Genomic DNA, 27735 nt, shown 5'->3' on the forward strand with positions numbered 1-27735 from the left:
AGTATCAGTTCATCTAAGTGGTGGTTCTATCCCCCTTTGATTTATCCTTAGACAGAAACGAAATTAGCACAAAAATAATGAAAAACTGTGGATTTAAAGAATAACAAAAAATTGATCCCTAAAGAGATTTACAACCTATACTTCATAAAAAAAAATTTCATCTGAGAGAAAAAAGCCCAGAAAGGGTCAGTTCCTGATGAGCAGAAAGGCAAAAGAGATGTATAGAATGTCTCTTACAATATAAGCATAGTGAAGAATCTCATGACACATCTGTGTGTTCTTTTTTTCTGAACAGATAATATATCCACATTATTCAAAATTCAAGAAGTATAAAAGTATACAGTGAAAACTTCCACCCACCTCAGTCCCCACCACCAAAAGCAACCAATGTTATTCGGTTTTGTATAGTCCCCCAGAGTTACTTTATGCACATAAGTGTGTGTGTGCATATATATTCTTTTTTATACAAATAATAAGCATATTAAACACTTTTTTCCCATTTATATCTCAGAGATCTTTCCATAACTATATATGAAAAGTTTTGTCATTTTTTTTCTACAGCTGATTAAAATTTCATTGGCTGGATATTCCATAATTTATTTAACCAGTTCCCTACTGATGGACATTTATGTCCTTTCTAATCTTTTACCATTATAAACCATGCTATAAATACTTTGTGTCTAAATCGGCACAAGAATAAGGGCACCTGGGTGGCTCAGAGGGTTAAGCGTCTGCCTTCGGCTCAGGTTATGATCCCAGGGTCCTGGGATGGAGCCCCATATCGGGCTCCTGGCTCAGTGGGGAGCCTGCTTCTCCCTCTGCCTCGCCCCCTGCTCATGCTCTCTCTCTCTCTGTCTCAAGTGAATAAATAAAATATTTTAAAAAATAAATAAATAAATATGCACAAGAATAAATCTAGAGGATAAATTCCTGGAAGGAATGGATCAATGAAAGCATATACTGTAATTGTGATGGATATTGACAAATTGCCCTCCACAGCATTTGTATTAATTTACACTCCTAACAGCAATGTATGAAAGTGCTTGTTCCTGCACACCCCTACCAACATAGTGAGAAATCAAACTGCCCAGTGTATATATCATTTCCATGTCCCTTAACAAAAATTAGGTTGAGCATTTTTCATATGCTAGGAGCCACTTCTCCTAAAACCTTAACAGCTTAATGTAGGAGGAAAAGAGTGAAAAGAGATAGTGCTCTTGATTTTTAGGGTTAAAGGTATATGCTAAATTATGTAAGAACTACTGGTAAAACAGCTTGTAACAGGATTCAGAGAGGCAGGAAGTAAGAAAAGGAGAAAGAAATACTTAAGTTTATTTCCAGGAGTATCAAGTGTGGAAGATGCAGTCCTCTTGTAGAGAGAGAAGACCATTACAAACAGCTTGTTGGGTTTCCTAAATTTATTTAGTGACATTTAGACCACTATAAAGAAGAAAAAGCCAATTTTTCTATAGAGTGCTTTTAATATGTCAGCCAAATATAGACCAATTCTACAAGTATTCCGAGAAGAGACTAGAGAAACCAGGACTAGTTTTGCAAATTTAGATGGTATATGGGAAAATGTTTTTTTTTATTTTAATGGGTATGTATTTATTTTAACATGTATTCGGAAAAGTTGATACATCAAAATAGTAATAGCACAGATATCATTTAGAATGAAACAAAATTTTAAATGTCACTTTAAAGAAAAAATAGTAACCAAATAATTTTGGAATGTATTCTCTAACGTGGCAAAAACCACGACGTGTTACCTTCACGGCCAAAGTCTTAGAAACAATGAACAGAGAAAGGAAAACGGAAGCTCAAGAATAACTAAATTTATAGATTATAGCCTCTAAAGCAAGGTGAAGAGGAAAGAAACTTTCCTATAATGATTTATTTTATATTTGACAATATTTAAAATATTAGTTTTCTTTCTATGTTACCAGCGTTCTGATCATGCTACAGATTTAAATTTATTGTGTACTTTGTACTTTCTCTACAAAGAGAACAAAAAAACAGGTTTTTTCTAAAGCATTTGAATATCAGGTCAGAGTTCTTCAGAACAGGTCTCACAGGACTTCCCCTTCACTAAACAGGCTGCAGAGATAATTAGCCTGGCCTTTTAGATTCAAGGGCAGAGGAACAAAAAGCAGGTTATGTGGTTATAGACTCAAGACGCTTAAACAAAAAGAAACTGGCTGAGTTTATATTCCAACCAAATCCCGAAACCACGTGATCCAATTTCTCATCAGTCCTTCTGAGTGAAACCAGCTCCTCAGTGGTCATTCAGATTACAAACCTTGCCTTATACTGTCATGGAATGAATGATGACAGGACTAACTGGCTATCTCAACACCACAAAAACACAACCACTATCAGAAAAAAAAAAATTACCACAGGCAGACAAATTTATACTATTTTGATATAAAACTACAATAGAAAACCAAAAAACCATAAGGGCTCTTTGGCATAAATTTCCATGCTTTTGCTCCATCCACTATGATAGCCACCAATGATTATGTTTTAATTTAAATTGAAATAGCTACAACATGCAACATTTCCATCACTGCAGAAAGACTAATCACGGTGCTCTAAGACCTACATAAGAATCATGACAAGTTAACCTGACTTGTTTCCAATCCTTAGCATCTAAGTGCCTTGATAGCTCTCACAGTCATTTACACCAAACCAATTTCTAATGCTAACTTCAAGGTCATAACAGACTTTGCCCTTTATTTTCCACAAAGCTCCCTAAACTTAAAAAAGAAAAAAAAAAGTCTGTTCTTAAGTGATGAAACATGTATGCCTCAGAGAGTTTCACTATATAAAGAGTGACATCTCTCTCCTCTTGGGGCCTGAAGGACCCAGGTGCCCCAAATAAGAGACTATTAGAAACAATTACAGTTCACAAAACAGTAAGAGTACTGTGGTCACCGTAAAGCTGAGTTCAGAAGAACATAAAGAAGTTTCCTTACTTCATCACTAAAAACTTCAGCTAACAAACATGAAGACACTCAAAAGGTACTCTCTGCGGAGAATATTGTTTAAAAAAACAAGTTATGATTTCTGGATAATTATAAATTCCTGCTTTGAAGGAACAGGATACACTGAAAGATCAAAACCTTTTTTTTAATCAAAACCTTCAATTCAATAACAGAATGCCCAAACTCACTTCTTTTTTTTTTTTTTTTTAAAGATTTTATTTATTTATTTGACAGAGAGAGAGAGTGAGAGAGGGAACAGAAGCAAGGGGAGTGGGAGAGGGAGAAGCAGGCCTCCCGCCGAGCAGGGAGCCCGATGCGGGGCTCGATCCCAGGACCCTGAGGTCATGACCTGAGCCGAAGGCAGACGCTTAACGACTGAGCCACCCAGGCGCCCCCAAACTCATTTCTTATTGCTGTTTTCCCTCTAGGAGAGGAATGGCAGAAACCTCCTTCAATTTCATTCTATCTCAGGCCTCTATTGTTTACTTACTGGATCATTTTCTAGAGGAAGGTGGCAGAAGAATCCAATCAGACTCCTAATTTGAAGCAGTTTTTTAAGTTTATTCCCCAGGTTATAAAACTCTGAGCCAAGCCAGATGCATGATTTCCGCACTGCTTTGGAAATCCAGCTTCATGCTAACCCCACATTTCTCAACAGCAGCACTGCTGACACTTGGGGCCAGATCATTCTTCGTTGTGGGGGCTGCCCTGTGCATTGCAGGGTGTTGAGCGACATCCCTGACCTCTACCCACTAGATATCACGGACAGCCCTCCCCCACCTCCCCAGCCGTGACAACCAAACCATCCCCTGAGCATCCCCAGGCAAAATCGCTCCTGCTTGAGAACCACTGCTTTAACCCAAGGAGCATTCTTAATTATCTCCACCCTAGTTCTTCATATGCATTTGGTGCTCCTCCAAATCTCTGTGTTGAGACTTTGTCTCTCAATCCAGCAAATATTTATAGGACCTCTAGGACACAACATCAAGGGCTCTAGAAGATAAACAGAGGAGACAGATTCTGTCCCTCCTCTCAAGCAGATTTCTTGGGGGAAAGTACATAAAGAACTGTAATAACAGATACTCAATTATATAATGTTTTGAGTTGCTGATGTTTGTTCCTGGGGTACTCTCATCTTACCACACTAAAAATATCTTGAGGGCAAAGACCATAACCTGCCTTGGAATACCAATACTGGATCAATAGCCAATAAAAACAAATGATTGTAAGCTTCATGAGAACAAGGTGACAGTTTCATACAGAGAGTAAAATCACCACACTAACTTGGGCAGATAAGTTAACCTCTCTCAGCTGTAGTTTGTTCTTCTATAAAATGGGGGAAAAGGGACACCTGGGTGGCTCAGTCGGGTGATCTGCCTTCAACTCAGGTTATGATCTCGGGGGTCCTGGGGTCCAGCTCTGACTCACTAGGGCTCAGTGGGGAGTCTGCTTCTCCCTCCGCCCCCCTCCAAACCACTCGTGCTCTCTCAAATAAAATCTTCAAAAATAAAATAAAATGGGGAGAAAATGACTGCTGACAGGATTAAGTCAGATAACACAAGTAAATATCCACTCTCTGGCACAAAGAAGCATTCAATTAATGTAAGTTATCATTACTATTATTTTATTAGCAACAAATCATACCTCAAGGGGAAGAGTGTGCTCTGGGCTACAGTAACAAGCCCCTACAGGACAGAAAAAGAAACCAACAGTCACCCTAAGGGCAAGAGGAAGAAAGTAACCAGAAGTATTTTTATCTATGTCCTGGGGGAAAAAAGTGACTGCAGGACCCAATTAAAAGGGGGGGAGGGGAGGAATTCACTCTCAGAGACAAACCCACCATCCTCCAATATATTTGACTATTCTTAGTCAAAATTTAAAATGTTTGGGTTTGTTTGCCATAAGCACACAAGGAGCTTAAGGGGAAGTAAAAAAAAAAAACACACAACACTCATAAATATTGACATATGCAAGGGACAGATGTTTATGAGACTCTTGAGTGTTCGTCTGCTGAATCTTTTAGGAATTATGCTTAAAATTTCTATTGCTGTAATGTTAAATACATGCCATCAATTTTGAATATACTACAAAGCATAAAAGTTCATATAAAGGAAAAACGGACAAAAATTGTTATATGTTTTAAAGTAAGAGAACATAAAATCACGGAGGAAAGCTGGGTGATTCAAAGGTGTGTGTTGTGTGACTGAAGCAGCGCTAGAGGATGGGAGATATTTGGGCGAGAAGTAAAAGATGAGAAGAATCACCACCATGCAGGAAGACACACATCCAGGAACACCTCTGAGAGCACACAGAGTTGAGGTGAGCAAAAACAGATCTTATTCTCAGAACAATGAATAACACCACCAGTTATAGTGTGTCCCGGGGGAAGAGGCACTGAAACTTCAGACAGTGACGCATGTAACTCTCCCCCCAATCTTATTAGGCGGGTACTGTCAGTACCCACATTTTTACAGATGAGGAGACTGGGACGGAGAAGTGACTGGCCCAAGGTCACTTAATCAGTACGCTGAAGACTGAGACTCCAACCCAGGCGCCCCGCACCACCTCTACCACTATAGCTGATGGTGTCTATTTTCATTTCAGACTTGGAAAATTAATTTCTACTTGCCACTTAGTGAAACCAGTTTTCTCCCCCTACCCTTTGAATCTCCATGTGTGGTGAGCACAAGGAGGCCCGAGAGGTCAAAGTGCGATGGATGCACCCTTCGCCTCTGGCTGCTGAAGTAACCCCCCCCGCGCAGGAACTCGCGTGGGTAGAAACGAATGAGGGAGGGTCGCCAAAGTCCCTATTTCAGCCCCTAGGTCCTGCCTTTGCTCCGGCCACGATGCTCACTCAGAAGACCCCAGAACCTCCCGGCTCCCGCTCTGCTTCTTGTCTCCCCCACTCTGAGCGACCGAGACGCAGCGGCGAGGCGCGGGGGCCTGTGTGCTGGGGCGGCGGGGTATGCAGGGTCAAGCGGGGCTCAGGCCAGCGGCAAGCGAGGATGCCCTGCCGGACCCGGGCAGAGAGCGCGCGGAAAAGCTGGGCCAGGACAGAGGTGGGCAGCGGGGTGCGGAGCCACGAGCAGGGGACAGCGAGGCTGGCGGGGCTGGGGTTCGCGGCCAAGGAGGGACCCGCAGGCGAGCTGAGGCTCAAGAGGCGCAAGGGGGCACTGCCATCTGGGCCGATCGGAGAAAGGAAGCGGGGCAGGAACCACGGCATTTCGAAACTGGAGTAGCGAGCAAGCTCGAGCGCAGTCCCGGGCCGGGCGGGGGAGGCGGGGGCCGAGGGCCCGGACATGGCCCGGGGGAGCGAAGGCGTAGGCTCTGCGCGCGAAGGGGATGGATGCCCGGGTGGGTCCGCTCCGCCGAGGGGCGCGGGGCAGAGTGGGACAGGGCGCGGCCGAGCCTCGCGCGACGAGCGGGGCCCCGAGGCCGGGCGGACCCACCCGCTGGCCCCCGGCTTGCGTACCTGAGGCGGCCGCCTGGCTCCCCTCCACTCCCGGGCCGTCCCCGCCGCGGCCCGCCGGCCCCGCAGCCGCCTGCTGCTCCGACATCTGCAGCCCGCTCCGCTAGCGCCTCGGCAGCCTACAACGAGTGGCTCCGGAAACAGCCGAAGGCCGAGCGAGCACGGCGGCGGCGGCGGCGGCGGCGGCGCGCCGGGAGGAGCCGAGCGGGGCCCACGGGCCGGAAGAGGCGGTGCGCCAAGCCCCCGAGCGGCCGCAGGGGCTTTGGGCAGCGGAGGCTGGCGACGCGGACGCGGGGAGGGTGACTGCGTGCTTTTGATCGCAGGTTTTTAGTCAGGGTTTGACAGAACAAACAAAACCTGGGGAAGATTCAGGAAGACTCGGCCGGAACTCATGGTATCCATAGCGACGCTATCGGAAGTTGGGGTTGCTAGGAGGCCTGGGCGCGTTGGCTAACGTGCGTCATGGCTGAAGTCCCAGAGTATTACGATTCCGGCCCAGTTGAAGGAGAAGATCTGGAGTATGAGGTAGTCGACCTACCAACGTCTCTTAAAGTGGCTCAAGATGCCGAAGCTGACACCATGGCAGAGGTAGGCCCGGAGCTACCTGTAGAGCTTGACCAGGAACCCCAGCCAGAGACGGAGGATAAAGACCTCGAAGAAGTGGGGGTGCGAAAGAATGTACACCTACACGTAAAACCAACCGGCACGTCCAAGGAGGAGATTCCCGAGGAGTCTGAGAGAGACCTTCCTAGAGAGACTGATCCAGGGATGCCGCAGGAGGCGAAGTCAGAGACATTGAGAGAGATGGGAGGAGAGCTTTTCAAGGATTTGCAGGTCCTTATGGATGATAAAGAGGAGCCAGATTTAGAGCCACCGGAGGAGGCCAAAATAGGTGTTACGGAGGATGTACTTATAGAGTCAGATAAGGAAACAGATCCGGAGCTACCAGAGGAGACAGAGTCTGAAGATTCAGGGGCGTCAATCAGTGAGACAAGATTAGAGTTGCTAGAACAGACCATACTGGAGGTTCTGGAGGATTCACTGAAAGAGCAATATGAAGAAACAGGTCCAGAACCTCCGGAGCAGACCAAACCTGAATTTCCAAGTGAGAAACTAAGAAAATCAATTGAAGAGGCAGATCTACAGCCGCCAAAGATGACCGTTCCAAAGGAAGCACAAAGAAAATCACCCGAGGAGAAAGGGAGGGAGCCATCTGAGCAGGCCAGACCAGAGTTTCCAGAAGGGAAACCAAGAGAAACTGAAGAGGCAGGTCTAGAACCTCCAGAAGAAACTAAACCAGAGGTTCCACAGGAGATACAAAGAAAAGCAACTGAGGAGAAAGAGACAGAGCCACCTGAACAGACTAAACCAGAGTTTCCAAAGGAGAAACAAAGTAAGTCTACTGAGGAGGCAGGTGTAGAACCACTAGAAGAGACTAAACCAGAGAATCCAGAGGAGGACCAAAGAAAATCAACTGAGAAGAAAGAGACAGAGCCACCTCAGCAGACCAAATCAGAGTTTCCAGACCAGAAACCAACTAAGTCTAGTGAAGAGAGAGGAAGAAAGTCAACTGAGGAGAAAGTTCCAGAGCCACTTGAAGAAACCAAATCAGAATTTCCTGAGGAAAAATCAAGAAAATCAATTGAGGAAACAGGTCTAGAGCCATCAGAAAAGACCAAACCAGAAGTTGAAGAGGAGACCCAGAAAGAGTCAACTGTGAAGAAAGTTTTAGAAGCACTAGAGGACACTCAACCCTCAGAGCAAAAAGATAAGCAAAGAAAATCAACCGAGGAGACAGGACTGGCACCACCACAGAAGTCCAAATCAGAGGAGACAGTAAGAGACTCAACAGAGGAGAAAGGTCTAGAGCGAAAGTTTCCAAAGAAAGAACCAAGAAGATCAACTGAGGAAACAGGTCAAATGCCACCACAGAAGACCAAAACAGAGGTCCAAGAGAAGACACAAACAGAGGAAACTGAAGAGAAAGATCTAGAATTACCAGATAAAGCCCAACTACCACTAAGAATAGTGTCATCTACAGAATTTTTCAAGGAAGATAGGGCAAAACCAGTCAAATTTAAGTATTCCCTAGACAAGGATGAGCTAGAACACTCTGACTATCAAACGAGAAAGTGGTCATTAAAAGAAACCAAGAAAGCTAAAAAAGAGTCTATGTTCGGGTCTCTCACAATAAGTGAAGTAGACTCAGTGAGTGTAAGTTATGAGTTTTCTAAGGATTTTAAAGGACTGTTTGAGGTTACCGATATCAGTGATGATTTATACCCTTACCTCTCAGACTCTCAGAGGGATTTGAGAGAGTCTTTTAGTGAAAAAGTTGTAGCTTTGTCCCCAGAGTTGAAACAGGTACATAAAGATGAAGAAACCCAGCCAAAAGGAAGTGCTGAGCTACAATTTGAGTATCTTAAGTGGAGCCCAGAGAAAGTTGCAGAGTGGATTAGTGAGCTAGGCTTCCCTCAATACAAGGTATACAAAAGTAACATTTTTAAAAATCACATTCTGTTATTCTATCTCTTATTCCTCTTACCCTGACCTGAGCTCTTGCCTCTTCTTCACTACCAGGAGCATAGAAAAGTCCTGGACTATGATAGAGGTAACTTGGATTTAAAGTTTGTCCTTTCCATTGATGTATTTTGTGTTTTGATAGAGGAAGGGAGGGTCACATTTGTTTGTTTTCCCTATTTATCACAATGAGTATACTTCTCTGCAATTCTTGAGTAAAGACTAAGAAATTTATATAGGCCTCTTTTCACAAGAAACTTTTTTTTTTTAACAGATTATGACCAAGGTAGACTTTTTGATACTTTGTCAAGTTGTTTTAGTGGCAGCTGCCTTAAGTTGTACTATTAATTAATTGCTCCAAATATGTCATGTGTATCATGAGCACCTAACAGTATTAATTTAAATAGCCAATTCACCAAGAGTAGTTTTATTAAAAAGACAAGAGTGAGGGGCGCCTGGGTGGCTCAATCGTTGGCCGTCTGCCTTTGGCTCAGGTCCTGATCCCAGGGCCCTGGGATCGAGTCCCACGTTGGGCTCCCTGCTCGGCAGAGAGCCTGCTTCTCCCTCTCCCACTCCCCCTGCTTGTGTTCCTACTCTTGCTCGCTCTCTCTCTGTCAAATAAATTTTTTAAAAAGTTTTAAAAAATAAAATAAAAAAGATAGAGTGAATGTCAACTATATGTCAATAAAAATATAATAAAAAATTTTAAAAACAGGAAACTGAAAAAAAAGATAGGGTGAATCCTCTTATTTCATTGATGCCAACTATGTTCTTAGGCTACCACAAAAAAAACACAAGGTCTGAAATCTTTTGTACTACTTAAAAATTTAATTGATGCATGAAAGAAGCACTAGGTGTATCATGCCAGAAAAAAAAAATATTAAGAAACAGTATGAAATTTAATGGAAAGCTTAGATGGAAAATATGTGGGATTATTAGGATTACTTTAAATTTGAATTTAATTTAAAACAATTAAAATTTTTTTCCCTATACAGAACTAGAAACAAACCTGATTTATCTTTCCCTCCCTCCCTCCCTTCTCTTCCCCCAACCCTTTCTTCTCCTTCCTTCCATCCCTCTCTTTCTTTTCTTCCATTTACCATAATCATTTGAGTGATATTCTTGTTGTTCTAACAGGAATGTTTTACCACAAACTTCATCTGTGGTCGAAAGCTCATTCATGTAAACTGTTCAAACCTCCCTCAGATGGGGATAACTGATTTTGAGGACACGAAGGTGAGTTGTGTTTCATGTTTCCCTGTAGAGCGCTGCCTCAGACCAACCTCCTGTTTCTGTCAGTGACGTGACCATAATCGCAGTCCCACCCCCACCCCCACCCTCCCCCACACAGTGGTTTCTTCCTCTGTCTCCTTTGATCCCCACAAAGATCCCAGGAACTGTCAGTTCCCTGTATAGCATCTGGCTTTTTCCATTCTCACTTGTTCAGACCTCTCTTGCCTCATTCCTAGAATATTCCAGTAGCGTCCTGCTTTTAGTCTCTGTCCATAGGCCTTTGGATTCAACAGCCCAGCTATTAGACTTTCACGCTCCAAGTATTTAGACTAGTCAGAAACCTTTGGATCCCCTGTGCTTGCAAGAGAGTCTCAGTTCTTTAGCTTAGGACTTGAGGCACTCCACAAGTTTTCTCCAGCCACCACTCTCTCCCCTGTGTCTCTACAGGAGTTTCCTGCTCAACCTCACAGGGTCTGACTCACACCCTTGAACTCCTGCCTTGTACATTCCTCCCTCTACATCTCTGCTCAGTCCCCCTCCCCCTGTGTGACTAATATGAACCTTAATCATCCTTCAGGAGCCAGCTCAGTTCTCATCTCCCCATGAAATCTTTCCTGACCTCCCCAACCCCAATAACCTCTCCCCGCAAGCTCTCATATACTGTACGTCTCTAACACCCATTTGGTACTTTTATAATGCCATATGTGTTTGGCTGCTTTGCTTCTAACTTTGCAACAAGTTACATTAACCTCACTGGACCTCAATTTCCTAAGATCTCTTCAGCACCAGCAGTCTATGATTATGCATCTTTGTATAACACTACCCTTCATTTATAGTGCTTTATAGTTGACAAAGCTTCACACACATAATCACATTTATAACCTTGCCTTTAATACCCCCCCACTCCAACATATCAGTGTTCATTCAGTACACTCTTGAACATAAGCTCTGCCTCAGTGGTTCTCAAACTTGAATAGTCTTCGGAATCAGATGAGATTTTTTTTTTAAATTCCTAGGATTCATGCTCCAGAGATTTTGATTCATTAGGTCTGGGGTAGGCCCTGGAATTTGTTCCCTACGTGACTCTTGATCAGGCATTAAAACCATGTAATTCCATAAGTCATATGATTTAGAAAATAAAGTTATACTTGTTAATACCTAAGTCCTTTTCCTGGCAACAAGATATAAAGAAATCCTTTAAATTATTAAACGTAGTCCTAAGTGAACTTTTAATCTTTTGAACTCTACTATAGCCATCTTCTGAGTGCTTACCATGTGTTGGGCACCATACATGTATCATTTCTTATAATCCCCATTTTATAGAAGAGAAAACTGAGGCCCAGAAAGATGAAGCAACTTACACAAGATTATTCAGAGAGTAAGTTTAAGAGCCAGAATTCAGATCCATTCTGTATGACTTCCATGCTCTATTTAAACCACTATACTATATTGCCTCTCTAAATGAACAATTTTGTAACCATGAACCACTACATATGTAATGTGGAAAAGGACCACTCATTACAAATTGGTATTTCCAACCATACCTTCACATAGCTACCAAGTACCACCAGATAAAATATCTTAACTCTTTTTATGTTCAAAGATGATATGACTGTGTTTTTGAGCTCTAATTTCTACTTATGTTTATGGTGTTTTGGATTTTCTAAATAAAAATAGCAAAATAGTAACCTGTAATACAAATTCCTGAAATGTTTTAAGTACCAACAATTTCAGCTGCTAATGAGAAAGCATTTTTCAGAGTCTGCCAATTCATTTTGTTTCTTTGACATTGATTCTAAAAATAACAATATCAACAATGCAATAGGAAAAATTGTAATTATGCTTTTTCAGGCCTTGCAAGAAATAAGAGGTCTTAAAAATCTTCTGAAATCTGGGGCGCCTGGGTGGCTTAGTCGGTTAAGCAGCTGCCTTCAGCTCAGGTCATGATCCCAGGGTCCTGGGATCGAGCCCCACGTCAGGCTCCCTGCTCAGCGGAGAGCATGCTTCTTCCTCTCCCTTTCCCTGCTGTTCTGCCTACTTGTGCTCTCTCACTCTCTGTCAAATAAATAAATAAAATCTTTAAAAAAAAAAAAAATCTGGGGCATCTGGGTGGCTCAGTCGTTAAGCGTCTGCCTTTGGCTCAGGTCATAATCCCAGGGTCCTGAGATCGAGCCCCGCATTGGGCCCCCTGCTCAGCGGGAGGCCTGCTTCTCCCTCTCCCACTCTCCCTGCTTCTGTTCCATCTCTCATTGTGTCTCTCTCTGTCAAATAAATAAAATCTTTAAAAAAATAAATAAATAAAAAGTAAAAAAAATTCTGAAATCCTCATGAGTAAATGATGTATCCAGTGGTCTATCCTTATACCCCAAGAACTTTGAATAAGCAAACTTGGGAATACTTATCAAAGTCACCAGACAAATGTGGCCTCTCCTTGAAGTCACTAGAGTAATAAAGATCAAGACATTTAAAGGTATCTTAGAAAAGTTTACTTGAGGGCGCCTGGGTGGCTCAGTCGTTAAGCGTCTGCCTTCAGCTCAGGGCATGATCCCAGGGTCCTGGGATCGAGTCCCACATCGGGCTCCCCGCTCAGCAGGAAGCCTGCTTCTCCCTCTCCCACGCTCCCTGCTTGTATTCCCTCTCTCGCTGTCTCTCTCTCTCTCTGTTAAAAAATAAAAAAATCTTTAAAAAAAAAAAAAAAGTTTGCTTGACACTTAGGTCCACAGAAGAAAGCTAATTATACACTGTGACAGAGGTAACTTTTTAGAGATCATACATGAGCTTAATGTTGGTTCGCAATCCTCTTGGGAGCTTTCCTTGTGTAATCTGAAACTGGCCCCTGTGCTCAGAGGGCAGGGAGCGACTGAAGAAAGAGGCAGGTCACTCCAGGTTGGTAGGTGGCAGTTTTAATAATAACAAAGGGAATTTACATATGAGGTTTGTCTTGGATGACAGCGAGATGAATGGATCTCCACGCCTTGCCTTTAAATTTCAAAAGTTTATAAAGAGGCTCTAACTGGTTCAGTAACATATACTGTGCAAGTGTTTTCAACACCATATCACCCTCTGAAGGCCATGTCCTTAAAGCAGCCTCTGGGAATGGGAAAGGCAAGTGGAACCCACATTCCAAGGACAGGGGAGGGGGTGAAGAACCTCTGAGTGCCTGGGTCCAGCTCATGGGTCAATCAGCAGTCACATCTTTTTTATCACATTCCCCAACACTTGAGTATGCTGTAGTTACCTTTCTTACTGATATATAAGCATTTTTAATCCCACCATTGTAATTACAGCAACTAGTATATCCACAATTTATCCCACAACAACACTTACACAGTGTAGTACTCTTTTTCATGTTAACTCTCCCACATCATCTGGGATGCCTGGGTGCCTCAGTCAAGTGTCCAACTCTTGGTTTCGGCTCAGGTCATAATCTCCTGGGTCATGATCTCATGGGTTGTGAGATCAAGCCCCACATTGGGCTCCGTGCTCAGAGGGGAGTTTGCTTTAAGATTCTCTCCCTCTGCCCCTCCCCTCACTTACTCACTCACTTGCTCTATCAAATAAATAAATCTTAAAAAAACAAAACAAAACAAAAAAAACCTCTCCTGCATCATCATTCATGGGCTTTGGCAGAGTGGCAGGACTGGGGAAAGAGCGGGTGTCTTGAGTTCAGAATTCCGGGCATGCTGCTAAGAAACTGAACCACATTTGGACTGCACATCCCATTTACAAGCTTTGCAGTTAATGTATGGCCAGTTTCTGTTCTCTTCAGCTTCCTTTTACTTCCTTAATTTTGCAATTATCCATGCTTACCCTGCATGGGAACTTACTATTCCCTTTGCCCTTCCTCCAACATACTGAGAAGACAAAAGAAGAGCTAACTGTGTGGGTGAGACTGGTGGGGAGTATAGAAGGAAAGAAACACTAATTCTTTGAACCTGGCCAAGGAAGCTCTTGAAGCTACTATCCTGTTATTCCAATTTGTAGAGATGCATTAGCTTGGTAGAAAGGGGAGAGGAAGTCAACCTTATTTATTCTAGGGACAAGCCAGACAAAATAGCATTATACCTGCTTCAGCTTTGTCTCTTAGAAAATAATTCTTAAAATATTTTTAACTGTTAACTCCAAGTGAAGAAAAGAATTCTGTGATAAATATTTGAAGAATAATATAGGTGAACTGCTTATTCCTTTTGTATGCATGATTTTCTATTACAAAATATAGCCTCATAAGCTTTATATCCCAGCAATTTTACTACACTTGCCTTGATACAAACTATTTGAATAGCACAGATTCATAACATGTGAGCAAATTATCACTAGACAAAAATATTTTTCTTTTTTCAACTTTCAATTTTCGAATTATTTTAGTTTTACAGAAGAGTTACAAAGATAGTACAAAGTTCCTATATACTCTTACCCCAGCATCCCCTAATGTTAACATCTTATGTAACCATGTGACATTTATCAAAACAAAGAAATTGGGGTGCCTGGGTGGCTCAGTCAGTTAAGCGTGTGACTCTTCATTTTGGCTCAGGTCTTGATCTCAGGGTCGTAAGACTGAATACCACCTCAGGCTCTGCACTGGGCATGGTCTGATTAAGATTCTCTCTCCCTCTCCCTCTGCCCCTCCACCCCTCTCTCCTGCCCTTAAAAAAAAAAAATTTAACATTGGTACAATACTATTAAGCAAATTACAGACTTTATTCAGATTTCTGCAATATTTCAACTGATGTCCTTTTTTTATTCCAGAATCCAATCAGGGATACTACTTTGCCTTTAGCTGTCATTGTTTTCTTGGTCTCCTCCAATATGTGACAGTTTCCTGATCTTTGTCTTTCATGACCTTAACACTGAAAAGCAGTAGTCAAGTTTTTTGAAGATTTCCCTCAATTTTAGTTTGTCTCATGTTTCCCATGAAGATATGCATTTTGGGGGAGACTATCACAGAGGTGATGAGCCCTTTTCATCTCATCAGGGAGTACATGATATCAACGTGATTTTTTACTGGAGATGTGAACCTTGATCACCTGGTTAAGATGGTGTCTGCCAGGTTTCTTCACTATGAAGTTACTATGTTCCCTTTCCAGATTCTGTTTATTAGAAGTGAGTTAGTAGGTCCAGCCCACACTCTGAGAGAGGGGAATTAAGATCCACCTCCCGGAGGGAGGAGTACCAGAGTTTATGGACATATAGTAAAACTATCACAGTAATAAATATATTGGAGAAGATAGTTTGAGGCTATGCAAATATCCAGTTCCTCCTTAAAATTTGGCCTACTAATTTTAGCATCCATCAGTGGATCTTGCCTGCAGCAGTTATTTCTGTGGTGTTCTAATGGGGATTTTCTATTTTCCTCATTTCTTTCATGTTTAATTGGAACCCTTTGTAAGGAATCCTGTGTTTAATTGTCCCTTCTCCACCATTTGGGAACACTTTCAGTTTGGCCACTGTGTCCTCCTGACATGCTCCCCTTATTTTTTTCTAGTGCTAGTACTCCAGCCAGAGCATTACATGTTACTTCAGACCATCTCCAAGGAGCCCTGGTTGCTTTTATCGGATTCTTAGAAACCAAGATGTGGCACTAGTTGTGCTTGTTGCTGTGGGGGTGTCATGGCTTCTAGGCACTCTGAGCAGAAAGATGTAGGAAATATATGTATATATACAAATCCCATGTATACACAGATTTCTTCTTTCTGTTAGCATGAGTTCGTACTGTTCTCTCTGCCTCTAGCCCAGCACTGGCTTCATTCTAGCCTTCCCATCCTTTCTATTCCTTACCCCACTTGGCTTCTTGATAATTTCCTTCTCTGACAGGAGAAACCTGGCTCTTCTTATCTATAAATATGTATGCCTATGAGAAACAAATTTACCAATAGAGTATAGTGTTTGTCTACAGTTCTTTTTGTCTTCAGCTTTACACTACCTAGACAGAACACTGTTTTTCAAAGTTAGTTATTTAGGTCAGCTCCTTTCTTCCCTACCCCTTCAGTGAGATTATGTCTTACTTTGTAATACAATTAGATTCATTGTCCACAGCCTATATTCTATCATGGGTTCCTGAGACAGCTTTTTAAAAATTTGCATAAAGTCACTCTTTGCAGTGGACAGTTCTGTGGGTTTTGGCAGATGCACAGGATCATGTATCCACCACACAGAACCATACAGAACAATTCTGTCACCCTAAAATTCCCCTTGTGTCCCCTTGGTAGTCAGCCTATCACTCCACCCCAAGCCCTGGCAACCACTAATCTGTTTCTTGTCGCTATAGTTTTGCCTTTTCCAGAATGTCACATAAATGGAATCAAGTAATATGTAGCCTTTGAGTCAGGCTTCTTTTCCTTAGCAAAATGCATTTAAGATTAATCCACATTGCTATATGAACTGACAGGCAGATTTTAAGGAGACTATACATCTGCTTTAATAATGGTGGTATAGATGATTCATATTTGAACCATAAGAAGATATCTTTAGGTTTAATTAAATTATAGCTTCCAATTATGCAAATGTGCATAGTTACATACTATAAGGTAACCAAACAGTATAACTAAATCGGTAATGATGAAGCAAAACCATCAGTAGCTTACAAATAAAAGAATAGCAGCCTTTGGGGGCACCTGGTTGGCTCACTCAGTTAAGCATCCAATTCTTGATCTCAGCTTAGGTCTTGATCTCAGGGCCCTGAGTTCAAGCCCCATACTGGGCTCGATACTGGGTGTGGAGCCTACTTAAAAAAAAAAAAAAAATAGCAGCCTTTAAAAACCTTAATCAACACAGGATACAGGGTGCCTGGGTGGCTCAGTTGGTTAAGCAACTGCCTTCGGCTCAGGTCATGATCCTGGAGTCCCAGGATCGAGTCCTGCATCGGGCTCCCTGCTTCAGCAGGGAGTCTGCCTCTCCCTCTGACCTCCTTCCCTCTCATGCTCTCTCTCTACCATTCTCTCTCTCTCTAATAAATAAATAAAAAATCTTAAAAAAAACACACAGGATACAATGATGATATAGTAATAATAGAATCCTCTTGAAAACTGTAGGCATTAAAATATCTGCTTGAGACCATGTGAAGTAGGTGCTCTGCAGTGATGTCAGGCATTGAGCATGGGCCACCATCTTAGAATGTGGAATAAGAATCCTTAGGAGGGCGCCTGGGTGGCTCAGTCTGCCTTTGGCTCAGGTCATGATCCCAGGGTCTTGGGATCGAGTCCCATATCGGGCTCCTTGCTCGGCGGGAAGCCTGTTTCTCCCTCTCCCACTCCCCCTGCTTGTGTTCCTGCTTTCGCTCGCTCTCTGTCAAATTAATAAATAAAATCTTAAAAAAAAAAAAGAATCCTTAGGAAATCCTAATAGTCTTCATGAATACCTATATTTAATAATCCTTACTAACTCAATTAAGTTACTAGTAAGTTGCTGTAAGTCCTAGGCAAAAATAAAATCTGTTACTTGTTATTCATCAGAACTAAGAAAAAAACTCACAGTTTTAGATTAATTTGTAGCCCATCAAAGGACCCTCTTACTCCTTTGCAAGAGATGGTCAGATTATATTTCCTGATTCCACATGTAACCAGTAGTTTTGTAACACTTTTAATTTCTGCATTAGAATATTAAACAGTACTGGACTTTCTCAGCCTACAGTAGGCACATAGCTCTTTTAGTTAATAGTGAATACATTTGTTTATGACTAAAGAGTCCCTCCTGGGGACACCCATCTGTAAACCTCAGTGAATCTATGAAATAACCTGCTTGGTAAGGGGCATTCAGGGTGAGTTGTTGAACAAAGAAGGTGCTCAGTGTAGCAGCATCAATTACAAATGAGCATTCTTAAGGGGTGGTAATTTGGATCTAAAAGCTCAATTGTATTCCCACTGGGTACAAGGCAACTGTGTAGACTCTCTTACCCACAAATCATCTCTAGACTCTAAATAAAACCAATTCAAGTAAGATTTGAGAAAAAGGTATCTTGTCTACCTATGATTTTTTAAATTTATTTTTTAATCAGAGAGAAAGAGAGAGTGAGCACAAGCAGGAGGAGTGGCAGGCAGAGAGAGAAGTAGGCTCCCCGCTGAGCAAGGAGCCCAATGCAGGACTTGATTCCAGGACCTTAGAATCCATGACCTGAGCCGAAGTCAGCTGCTTAACTGGCTGAGCCACCCAGGTATCCCTTGTTTATTTTTTAATTTTTTAATTTTTTTTAAAGATTTTATTTATTTATTTGACAGAGAGAGACAAAGCGAGAGAGGGAACACAAGCAGGGAGAGTGGGAGAGGGAGAAGCAGGCTTCCCGCAGAGCAGGGAGCCCGATGCGGGGCTCAATCCCAGGACCCTGGGATCATGACCTGAGCTGAAGGCAGACACTTAACAACTGAGCCACCCAGGCACCCCTATCTATTTTTTTAAATAGTTTTGTTTTTTTGTTTTTTTAGAGAACGCGCACACTCACGAGCAGGGAGGGGGCAGAGGGAGAGAGAGAGAGAATCTTAAATCTTAAGCAGACTCCACACTCAGCATGGAGCCCAACACAGGGCTCGATCTCAATACCACAAGATCATGACCCAAGCCAAAACCAAGAGTCGGATGCTTAACCAACTGAGCCACCCAGGTGCCCTGTATCTTAGCTATCTAAAATGCATTACTAATGGACAGTTTTGCATCAGGTTAAGAACTGTAGCATGAATGCATTTTACAACCTTGTAACTATGGCCAGTAGTTTTAAACTAAACTAAAAAAAAGAAAAGAAAAGGAAAAAGCTCCACTCACCCTTTTGGCTGCGTTCTAGCAGAAATTTCATGGACTACATTCTCATCCAGATGCAGAATATGAATTCAGATAGCAGTGTTATAGCAGACCTATGACTAAAGCTAGAATTTGAAAATGCAGTGACAGTTTAATCTAGGATATCAAGTGGCATGGTGCTCAATAAATACAAAATATGTTTTAGAGACACTGAACACTGTGGCAAAGAATATTGTAAAAATATACAAGTATAGGTACTAATAAAACAGCTGGAACTTTAATATCTGCTTTTTAGTCTTTGAGATTTGTTTTTAGTCAAACAAATTGAATAACTATTTGAGTAATGACCTTTTTTTTCTTAATTGCAAGTTAACAGAGCCCCTTGTAGACCAGTTATTTATTAACCTTCCCAGAGATAGTCATGGCTCTTAATCTAAACATGTTATCTGCTCATAAGGTTGATCAGATTGCTCAGCCCAAGGAAAGAGATGAACCCATCTGCGGCGAGCTGATGCAAGGGCCTAGAAACATCTTTAAATGGAACTTATAAAAAGATAATAAATTACTTGGTGTTTTTCTTTAGAACTTTATTTTGGTAAGGACCTGGCTACTAAGACTTTCCATGTGTTATTTCATTATTTTATTTTCCCATAGAAATAAGAGGCTAGCGTTCAAGAGACCTAGGAAAATACTTTGATTTAGTTATATTTTCAGTAAATTTTTCATTAAAAAAATTATCCTTGTATTGCAGGCAATTTCTCGGCATACACGGGTGCTCCTGGGAATTGAAGAGCCATTGTTCAGTCGCACCATCGCCCTGCCCTACAGGGACAATATTGGCTTATTTTTAGAGCGAAAAGGTCATAGTGGGGTAAAATCTGATTCCTTGACCTTCTCTGAATTTGTGCAAGCAGCAGGATTACAGGATTATGCTCCAAAAACAACCGCCCCTGAAGAGAATGAAGCATTGCATTACACTGAACCATAGAGAAAAGCTGTTTCACTTACCTTGAAAGATCAAACTAAACTACTTGGGGGAAAGAAGTGTGTTCTTTTGGGTTCTCTTCTTCTCTTCTTCATTAACGATTGAAATTAGAACTGCTGGCTCCACTCCTAGTTCTATCACCACCTCTAAGCATCTTCCCTTCATTTGTGTTGCAATTTAGCCCCGTGTTTAAACAGAGCAATAGTTCTCTTTCTGGGTAATCGTAAGGATTCCTGATAAATTCTAGTAATGCATCTGGTAGTAGGAACATGTTAAGGAAATGGAATTAAAAGTAAAATCTCCTGCCAACCCAAATAAGGTTCTCCACAAATGCAGAAAAAGAAACAGTTGTATGATTGAATCAGCACTAAATCGGTGATAGACATCACAGGCAAGCTGCTAAAGATTATGAAGTCAAGGAAATCCCACCCTTTTAGATAGCCAGGCAGATAGAACCCATTACTTACATGTTAACTGTCTGTATCCAAAGGAAAAATGAAACTTCTCATATCTTTATGATAAACAGGAAGTTACGATGTGGAACCAGGCACTTAGGCCAGGGAGATAGGGTGCCATCCTCCTCATTGCTCCCATTTCAAACAGTCTTGGGATGTAAAACTGGCAGGTGACTTCTTCAACTTGTTAGAGGATTTACATACATTTCAAAAACAGAAAAAGGATTTAAATTACATGTTTTCTAAAGGAAATGTTTTAAGAAAAGGGAAGAGGGGAGTTCTCTTTTTACATCAGAGAAAAAAATTTTATTTTATTTTTTAAAGATTTTATGTATTTATTTGACAGAGAGAGACACAGCATGAGAGGGAACACAAGCAGGGGAAGTGGAGAGGGAGAAGCAGGCTTCCCGATGAGCAGGGAGCCCGATGCGGGGCTCAATCCCAGGACCCCAGGATCATGACCTGAGCCGAAGGCAGACGCTTAATGACTGAGCCACCCAGGTGCCCCCCCCAAAAAATTTTAGTATTTTTAAAAATTTGTATTTATCCTTACAAACAATGTGGCTTATAGAAGTGCCACTGACTATGGAATAGAGACTGGGGTTTGTTTACATGACTCTTTTATGTGGTACCTTCCAGACCTTTATAAAATGAAATTCAGGGGGTACCTGGCTGGCTCAGTCAGTAGAGAATGCGCTCTTGATCTTGGGGTTGTGAGTTTGAGCCCCACATTGGGGGTAGGGTTTACAAGGGAAGGAAGGGAGGAAGGGAGGGAGGGAGGGAGGAAAGAAGGAAGAAAGAAAGAAATTTAGGCTAGAGTCTACCCATGACTGGGTAGACTGCTCAAAAGAAGAAATACTTCTTGCTTGAATGACTCCAGTTCCTCTCTAGTTTTATAGACTTAACTGTTCTTTCTCTTCCCAGCCTCACTTCTTAACCCTAAGAGCCACTAAAGGACTACCATAATCCAGAAAGACAATGATGTACCCTGCCCAGTTCCCTACACCAAATGAATAGTCAAAGGAATCCCAATTCTTTTTTTTTTTTTCTGAGAAAAGGAACAGTACCTCAAATTAGCATTCATACCAAACGTTAGTATCTGATGATGAACCTACTTTTTTCCCAAGTTGGACCAATGAATTTCATCTCAGACCATTCTAAACCATACTATTGAGTTTGCCTGGCTCACAATTATGCAAAAAAGAAAAATGTAAATGATTAACCTAACACCATGGTGGTTTACATGTATAGTGAATGGTTTTGTTCAAAAGCACTTCACATTTAGCAAACATTTAGTGCAATGACAGAGCATAGTCAGTGTCCTCCTCCTCAACCTGATGGTCACACTTCCCTTCTGTTGTTTTCTACTCTATATCACTGACATAAAGTATTTGCAAAACATAAAGGAAATAACTTTGCAGTGTAAGAAGATCTATATTTTGCAAAATTATTTTTAGCCATTTAATATAAACGCCAGCTATTTGTAAAAATGGTTTTATGGTTTAAAATGGTTTAAATGGGGGCACCTGGGTGGCTCAGTCGTTAAGTGTCTGCCTTCGGCTCAGGTCATGATCCCAGGGTCCTGAGATCGAGCCCTGCATCGGGCTCCCGGCTCAGCGGGAAGCCGGCTTCTCCCTCTCCCACTCCCCCTGCTTGTGTTCCCTCTCTCTCTGTCTCTCTCTCTGTCAAATAAATAAATAAAATCTTAACATAAAATAAAATAAAATGGTTTAAATGGGTGAGGGGCAGCTAGGGTACCATTGGGAAGCATTTCTATGTAAATTGCCTAAAGAGACCTCAGAAGAAAGGATCCTGACTCTCCAAGTGTCCAACAACTTGAGATGAGCTATTTTTTTCTTTGTCAAGAAATACTTTCTTACCTATTTAAAATAAAAATAAAAATGGTTTAAATGGGAACGGCTTTAAATAAGATAGTTCCAGGACAGTCATATATAGCTGAAATAAACATGAAATGAGTCATAATTAACAGTGTTTACCACATTTTATTTCTTTATCCAAAATGGTAGGAAAATCAAGCTGTATCATTTGTCAGCTACACACTGCTACAGGAAAACAAGCTGCAGTATGTACTGTCTAATAATGACATAACTTCTTGAATTTAGCTTTTAGAAGAAAGATAATTTATATTAACATGGCTTTCCTCAGGAAGGAGCTTACTTAAGTGTGTCAGGTTATACAGTTTCATTTGGTTGCTTCCAAGAAGCCAGACATACCCAAATAAACTGATGTAAAAGACCTCTTGTTTTATTCTATATGTTAAAGACATTAGTACAATTTTCTAATTCCTTAATGCCCAAACATGTGGCAAACACAGTACACTCACATGACTCCCAGTGTCAATTGTGATAATCAGGGTACAAGCATTGTGGAGGGAAAAAAATTCTGATTCCCGAGGTCTCTTCTCTTATTGAGAGTCAGAGCCTTGTGGAAACCCCTGGCTGCTGTCCTTGGGGTAGGGAGATACCAAATGAATCACAGTATCGATAGGTAAGGTGGTCCTGGAGAGCAGTACTGGCTGAGAGATGCTGACCAAAGGGTGTTTCCTTGAGTTGCACAGCAGTCAGATCAAACCAGGGGAAAGGCCTGGGGTGGGGGAAAAAAATTCTGTTACTTTTTTATGTCTGTTTAATACTTCTGATTTGGCTGTTGAACATTTCCTTTAAAGAAAGTTTTCCAACACTTGGAAATATCAAACTAAAATTCATCAACATTCAGCTACAACTATTCACTATGTGGATTTAATTGTACTTGTGATGCGTTTTGCACATATGCGCATTTTTCTAAGTGCATTTGGGAGGGAATTCATAATTAAAGAATGATTATAATAATGACATTGACATCCTTTTCAGTGTATTTCCCTTGAATTTAGAAATAGAATATATAAGGGACACGTGGATGGCTCAGCAGGTTAAGCAATGGACTCTTGGTTTCAGCTCAGGTCATGATCTCAGGGTCAAGAGATCAAGCCCTCTGTCGGTCACTGTGCTGGGTGTGGAGCCTGCTTAAGATTCTCTCTCTCCCTCTGCCCCTCCCCCCTGCTTGTGTGCGGACTCTTTCTCTTTAAAAAAAAAAAAAGAGAAAGAAAATAGCATACATAAGAGGATCATGGACATTAGGAATAGAAAAGATCTGGAACACCTGAGTGGTACAGCCAGTTAAGTGTCTGACTCTTGGTTTTCACTCAGGGTCATGAGATTGAGCCCTATATCGGGCTCCATGCCCAGTGGGGAGTCTGATTGGGATTCTCTTCCTCTCCCTCTGCCCCTGCCCCAGTGCGTGCTCTCTTTCTAAAATAAATAAATCTTTTTTTTAAAAAAGAAAAGATCTGGGGCACCTGGGTGGCTCAGTCATTAAGCTTCTGCCTTTGGCTCAGGTCATGATTCCAGAACCCTGGAATTGAGCCCCACATTGGGCTCCCTGCTCAGTGGGAAGCCTGCTTCTCCCTCTCCCACTCCCCCACTTGTGTTCCTGCTCTCACTATCTCTCTGTCAAATAAATAAATAAAACTTAAAAAAAAATAGAAAAGATCTCATTTCTTTTAAGATATCCTCTTCAGTTGTATAGAGAAAGAAGTAGAAGTTAATATGCAAATAAAAACAGAGCAATGTTAAGTATTACTCAAGTCAATTCAAGTTAAAAAGTATTAAGACATAGGATTGTTACAGTGTTAAAAAGATCAGAGTAAAAGCAAGGATATCTGTTCTCACCCTTCTTATTTAACATAGTCCTGGAAGTTGTAGACCATGCAATAATGCAAGAAAGGGGGAAAAAAGTATACAAATTGGAAAGACAAAATGAATCTGTCCCTATTTATACGTGACATGATTGTTTATGTAGAAAATCCCAAGGAATCTACAAACAGAATGTCCCAGAACTAATAAATGAGTTCAGCAAAGTCACAGGAAATAATACAAAAACCAATTCTATATATATATATATATATATATATATATATATATATATATATATAGGCAATGAACTCTTGGGCACTAAAATTAAAAATGCAATTCCATTCACACACATACAAAAGGAATACTTGGATGTAAATCTAACAAAACATATATGACTTGCATACTGGGGCACCTGGGTTGGCATAGTTGGTTAAAAGTGGCCAACTCTTGGTTTTGGCTCAGGTCATGACCTGGGGGTTGTGAGATTGAGCCCGGCATCCAGCTCTGTGCTCAAGACAGAGTCTGCTTGAGATTCTCTCTCCCTTCCCCTTACCCCTCCAGCTCATGCTCGTGCTCTCTTTCTCAAATAAATAAATGAACCTTTACCACACACACACACACAAAAAGACTTATATACTGAAAACTACAAAATGCTGATGAAATAAAGAAGATCTAAATAAATGGAGAGACATACTGTGTTCATGGATGGGAAAACTCAACATAATAACGATGTCAATTCTCCATAAATTGATCTACAAATGTAATGGTAAGATAAAAATTAATTACAACACCAAATGCTGGTGAGGATGCAGAGAAACTGGATTATACATTGCTAGTGATAATGTATAACAGTACAACCACTCTGAAAAACACTTCGGCAATGTCTTAAAAAAACAAAACAAAACAAAAAGCATACAACTACCAAATGACCTAGGAATTGTAATCATGAGCATTTGTCCCAGAGAAATGAAAATTTATGTTCACAAAAAACCTGTACATGAATGTTCATAGCACTCTATTCATAATAGCCAAAAGCTGAAAAACAAAAACAAAAACAAAACAGCCAAAAATTGGAAACCACTCAGGAGTCCTTCAATGGATGAATGATTAAAGTATGGTATATCCATGCTATGAATACTACTCAGCAATAAGAAGGAATAAACTATTAATATACACAGCAACTTGGATGAATCTCCAGAGATTTACACTGAATGAAAAAAGCCAATCCCAAAAGGTTACATACTCTATAATTCCATTTATATAACATTCTGGAAATGACAAAATATGGAAATGGAAAACAGATTAACAATTGCCAAGTTGAGGAGATGGCCAATATGAAGGATCACTCAGTGATAGATCTGTTCTAGATCTTGACTATATCAGTGGCATTATCCCGGTTGTAGTATTCTATTATAGTTTTATCATATCCATGTAGAGATATTTGTACTAAAATTTGTACATTGGGGGAAAGTAGATAAATGGGTACATGGAATTTCTTTGTATTATTTTTAAAAACTGCATGTGAATGATTCCACTCATATGTGGAATTTAAGAAACAAAACAAATGAACATAGGGAAAGCGAAAAATAAAATAAGATGAAAATTGAGAGGGAGGCAAACCATAAGAGAAAATAAACTCTAGGAAACAGGATTGCTGGAGGGGTGGGGGGTGGGGGGAAGGGATCATTAGGTGATGGGCATTAAGGAGGGCACTTGATGTAATGAGCACTGGGTGTTATATGCAACTGATGAATCACTAAATTCTATGTCTTAAACTAATAAAAAAAAAACAACTGCATGTAAATTATCTCAAAATAAAAGTTTTTTGGGGAGTGCCTGGGTGGCTCAGTCAGTTGGGCAGCCAACTCTTGCTTTCTGCTCAGGTCATGATTTCTGGGTCCTGGGATGGAGCCCTGAGTCGGGCTCTGCATTCAGTGCAGAGTCTGCATGAGGATTCTCTCTCTCCCTCTCCCTCTGCCCCTTCCCCTGCTCTCTAAAATAAATGAATAAATCTTTTACTTATTTATTTTTTAAAGATTTTGTTTATTTATTTGTTTGTTTGTTTGACAGAGAGAGAGAGAGCCAGAGAGCACAAGCAGGAGGAACAGCAGAGGGAGAGGGAGAAGCAGACTCCCCGCTGAGCAGGGAACCCAGTGCAGGGCTCAATCCCAGGACCTTGGGATCATGATGTGATCTAAAGGCAGAGGCTTAAGCGACTGAACTACCCAGGAACCGCAATAAATAAATCTTTTTTAAAAAGTTGTTTTTTTAAAAGAGTGGGGATGGGGCTGATGATATGGCTTCAAACTTAGCAAAGATTACTAAAAATATAAAGAGAATGTAAGAAACTACAATCAGAGTGGAAATACTAATATGTCATGCCTCTCACTCTAACAAATGATCTGATGGAAAAGAATGTAGAACAGCACTTTTCCAACTTTAATGTGGTTATCACTTGGGATTTTGTAAAAATGCAGATTCTGATTCCATATATCTGCGGTGAGGCCCCAGATTCTGTGTTTCTAAACAAATTCCCAGGTGATGGAAAGGATCCCAGCTAGTCTGAGTAGCAAGGATATAGTGGATTTGACTAACACAGGAACTTTGTGCCCAACAAGGTCATCATTCTCTTAAAGACCAATAGCACATAGCTGAAGAGGTTAGCTGAGCATTCTTAGCTCTTACTATTTTTATATTAATAATGTGATTGAAATTAAATGAGCCATAAATATTCAATTCAAGAAGCTAAGAAAAAGAGCTACACAATAACGCAAAAGAAAAGAGGAAGGAACTAATTATTAAAAAGTAGAAATATTTGAATTAAAAAGTTGGCCAGTAGGATTGATAAAACTATAAAATGATTATTTTTAAAAGAGCGATAAAATAGACAAGCTGCTATCAACTATAACCAAGAAAAAAAATTAAAACACATATACAATCTTAGAAATGCAAAATGAGATATAATCTGATGAGATTTTTAAAATACAAGTATAATCATAGGCCATCAAATTTGAAATCCAGATAAAAATGAAATATTTTTGCTAGAAAAATACCAATTACCAAAGTTGACTCAAGAAGTAGTAAACCTGAACAGATCATAAACTGGAAAAACTGAAAAGATAGTCAAATTGCAACTTCCCCCGCCAGATATTTGGACTAGAGAGATCTACAGTAAAGTTCTGTCAGATCTTCAAGAAATCTATAATTCCTCTGTTCTGTTCCAGAACATAAAGACTTCCTAATTCTATAACATTAACACAATATTGATACCAAATTTGAAAACTACAGACCAATTTTGAGTATGATATACATGTCATAAATAAAATACAAGCAAAACCGATCTGGAAGTGTATTATTAGGTAGAGTTTAAGAATGCAATGAAAGCTTAATATTAGGAAATCTATGTTGTTTACAACATTAATTAAAGGAAGGGAGAGATATGAAACCCAGTCTACACATACATTTTGGTTAATGTGACTTTTCTTTTTTAAAGATTTTATTTATTTATTTGAGAGAGAGAGAGCATGCGTACACAAGCAGGGGGGATGGGGGGAGAGGCAGAGGGAGAAGCAGACTCTCTGCTGAGCAGGAATCCCAATGCAGGGCTAGATCCAAGGACCCCGAGACCATGACCTGAGCCAAAGGCAGATGCTTAACCAACTGAGCCACCCAG

The 27735-nt window shown here is 40.9% G+C and overlaps 3 protein-coding genes across 14 annotated transcripts in view; 1 reads left to right on the forward strand and 2 right to left on the reverse strand.

The window, feature by feature from the left end:
• TMED8 (transmembrane p24 trafficking protein family member 8) overlaps positions 1-6677 on the reverse strand; it is a 42805-nt gene extending 36128 nt beyond the window's left edge. Inside the window, exon 1 of the mRNA XM_025869557.2 lies at positions 6457-6677. Coding sequence (XP_025725342.1) covers positions 6457-6541 — 85 coding nt within the window. The 5' untranslated portion in view covers positions 6542-6677. The remainder of the gene's footprint in view (positions 1-6456) is intronic.
• Positions 6678-6705: 28 nt separating this feature from the next.
• On the forward strand, positions 6706-19974 carry SAMD15 (sterile alpha motif domain containing 15). Of its 6 annotated transcripts, none has more exons than XM_073895643.1 (4): positions 6707-8937; positions 9034-9064; positions 10111-10209; positions 12058-12338. In XM_073895643.1, exons 1-3 carry the CDS (start codon positions 6916-6918, stop codon positions 10191-10193), a joined length of 2136 nt encoding a protein of 711 aa, XP_073751744.1. In that variant the 5' UTR covers positions 6707-6915; the 3' UTR covers positions 10194-10209; positions 12058-12338. The 6 variants fall into 6 exon arrangements, with proteins under 6 accessions (XP_073751742.1, XP_073751744.1, XP_025725337.1 ...); XM_073895642.1 differs by lacking the exon at positions 12058-12338 and adding an exon at positions 19682-19816 and having other exon boundaries at positions 6710-8937; XM_073895641.1 differs by lacking the exon at positions 9034-9064 and having other exon boundaries at positions 6706-8937; positions 12058-12337.
• Positions 14859-27735, reverse strand: part of NOXRED1 (NADP dependent oxidoreductase domain containing 1) — a 26133-nt gene continuing 13256 nt past the window's right edge. For 4 of the 7 annotated variants that reach the window (XR_012379097.1, XR_012379095.1, XR_012379098.1 and 1 more), the window contains exons 7-10: positions 22715-22974; positions 20383-20553; positions 18955-19055; positions 14859-16924 (exon numbers count right to left, since the gene is read on the reverse strand). Coding sequence is in view for 1 of the 7 variants with exons in the window: in XM_073895644.1 (XP_073751745.1) it covers positions 22806-22974 (169 nt within the window). In the remaining 6 variants the exon portion in view is untranslated. Of the gene's footprint in view, positions 16925-18954; positions 19056-20382; positions 20554-22353; positions 22975-27735 lie in introns of those variants that run through there. The other 3 variants (XR_003207637.2, XR_012379099.1, XM_073895644.1) reach the window with 3 other exon arrangements.

Source organism: Callorhinus ursinus, unplaced genomic scaffold, assembly GCF_003265705.2.
Source record: "Callorhinus ursinus isolate GAN/ISIS: 27379988/994484 unplaced genomic scaffold, GSC_fseal_2.0 scaffold8, whole genome shotgun sequence".
Taxonomy (NCBI): Eukaryota; Metazoa; Chordata; class Mammalia; order Carnivora; family Otariidae; genus Callorhinus; species Callorhinus ursinus.

What these genes read in the sequence shown, in the direction of transcription:
- SAMD15 (XM_025869552.2), top strand. Translation starts at nt 6,916, where the DNA reads ATGGCTGAAGTCCCAGAGTATTACGATTCCGGCCCAGTTGAAGGAGAA. An exon ending in TAGGCTTCCCTCAATACAAG is followed by an intron (nt 8,938 to 10,110) that starts GTATACAAAAGT and finishes TTGTTCTAACAG; the next exon opens with GAATGTTTTACCACAAACTT. An exon ending in CTGATTTTGAGGACACGAAG is followed by an intron (nt 10,210 to 19,681) that starts GTGAGTTGTGTT and finishes CTTGTATTGCAG; the next exon opens with GCAATTTCTCGGCATACACG.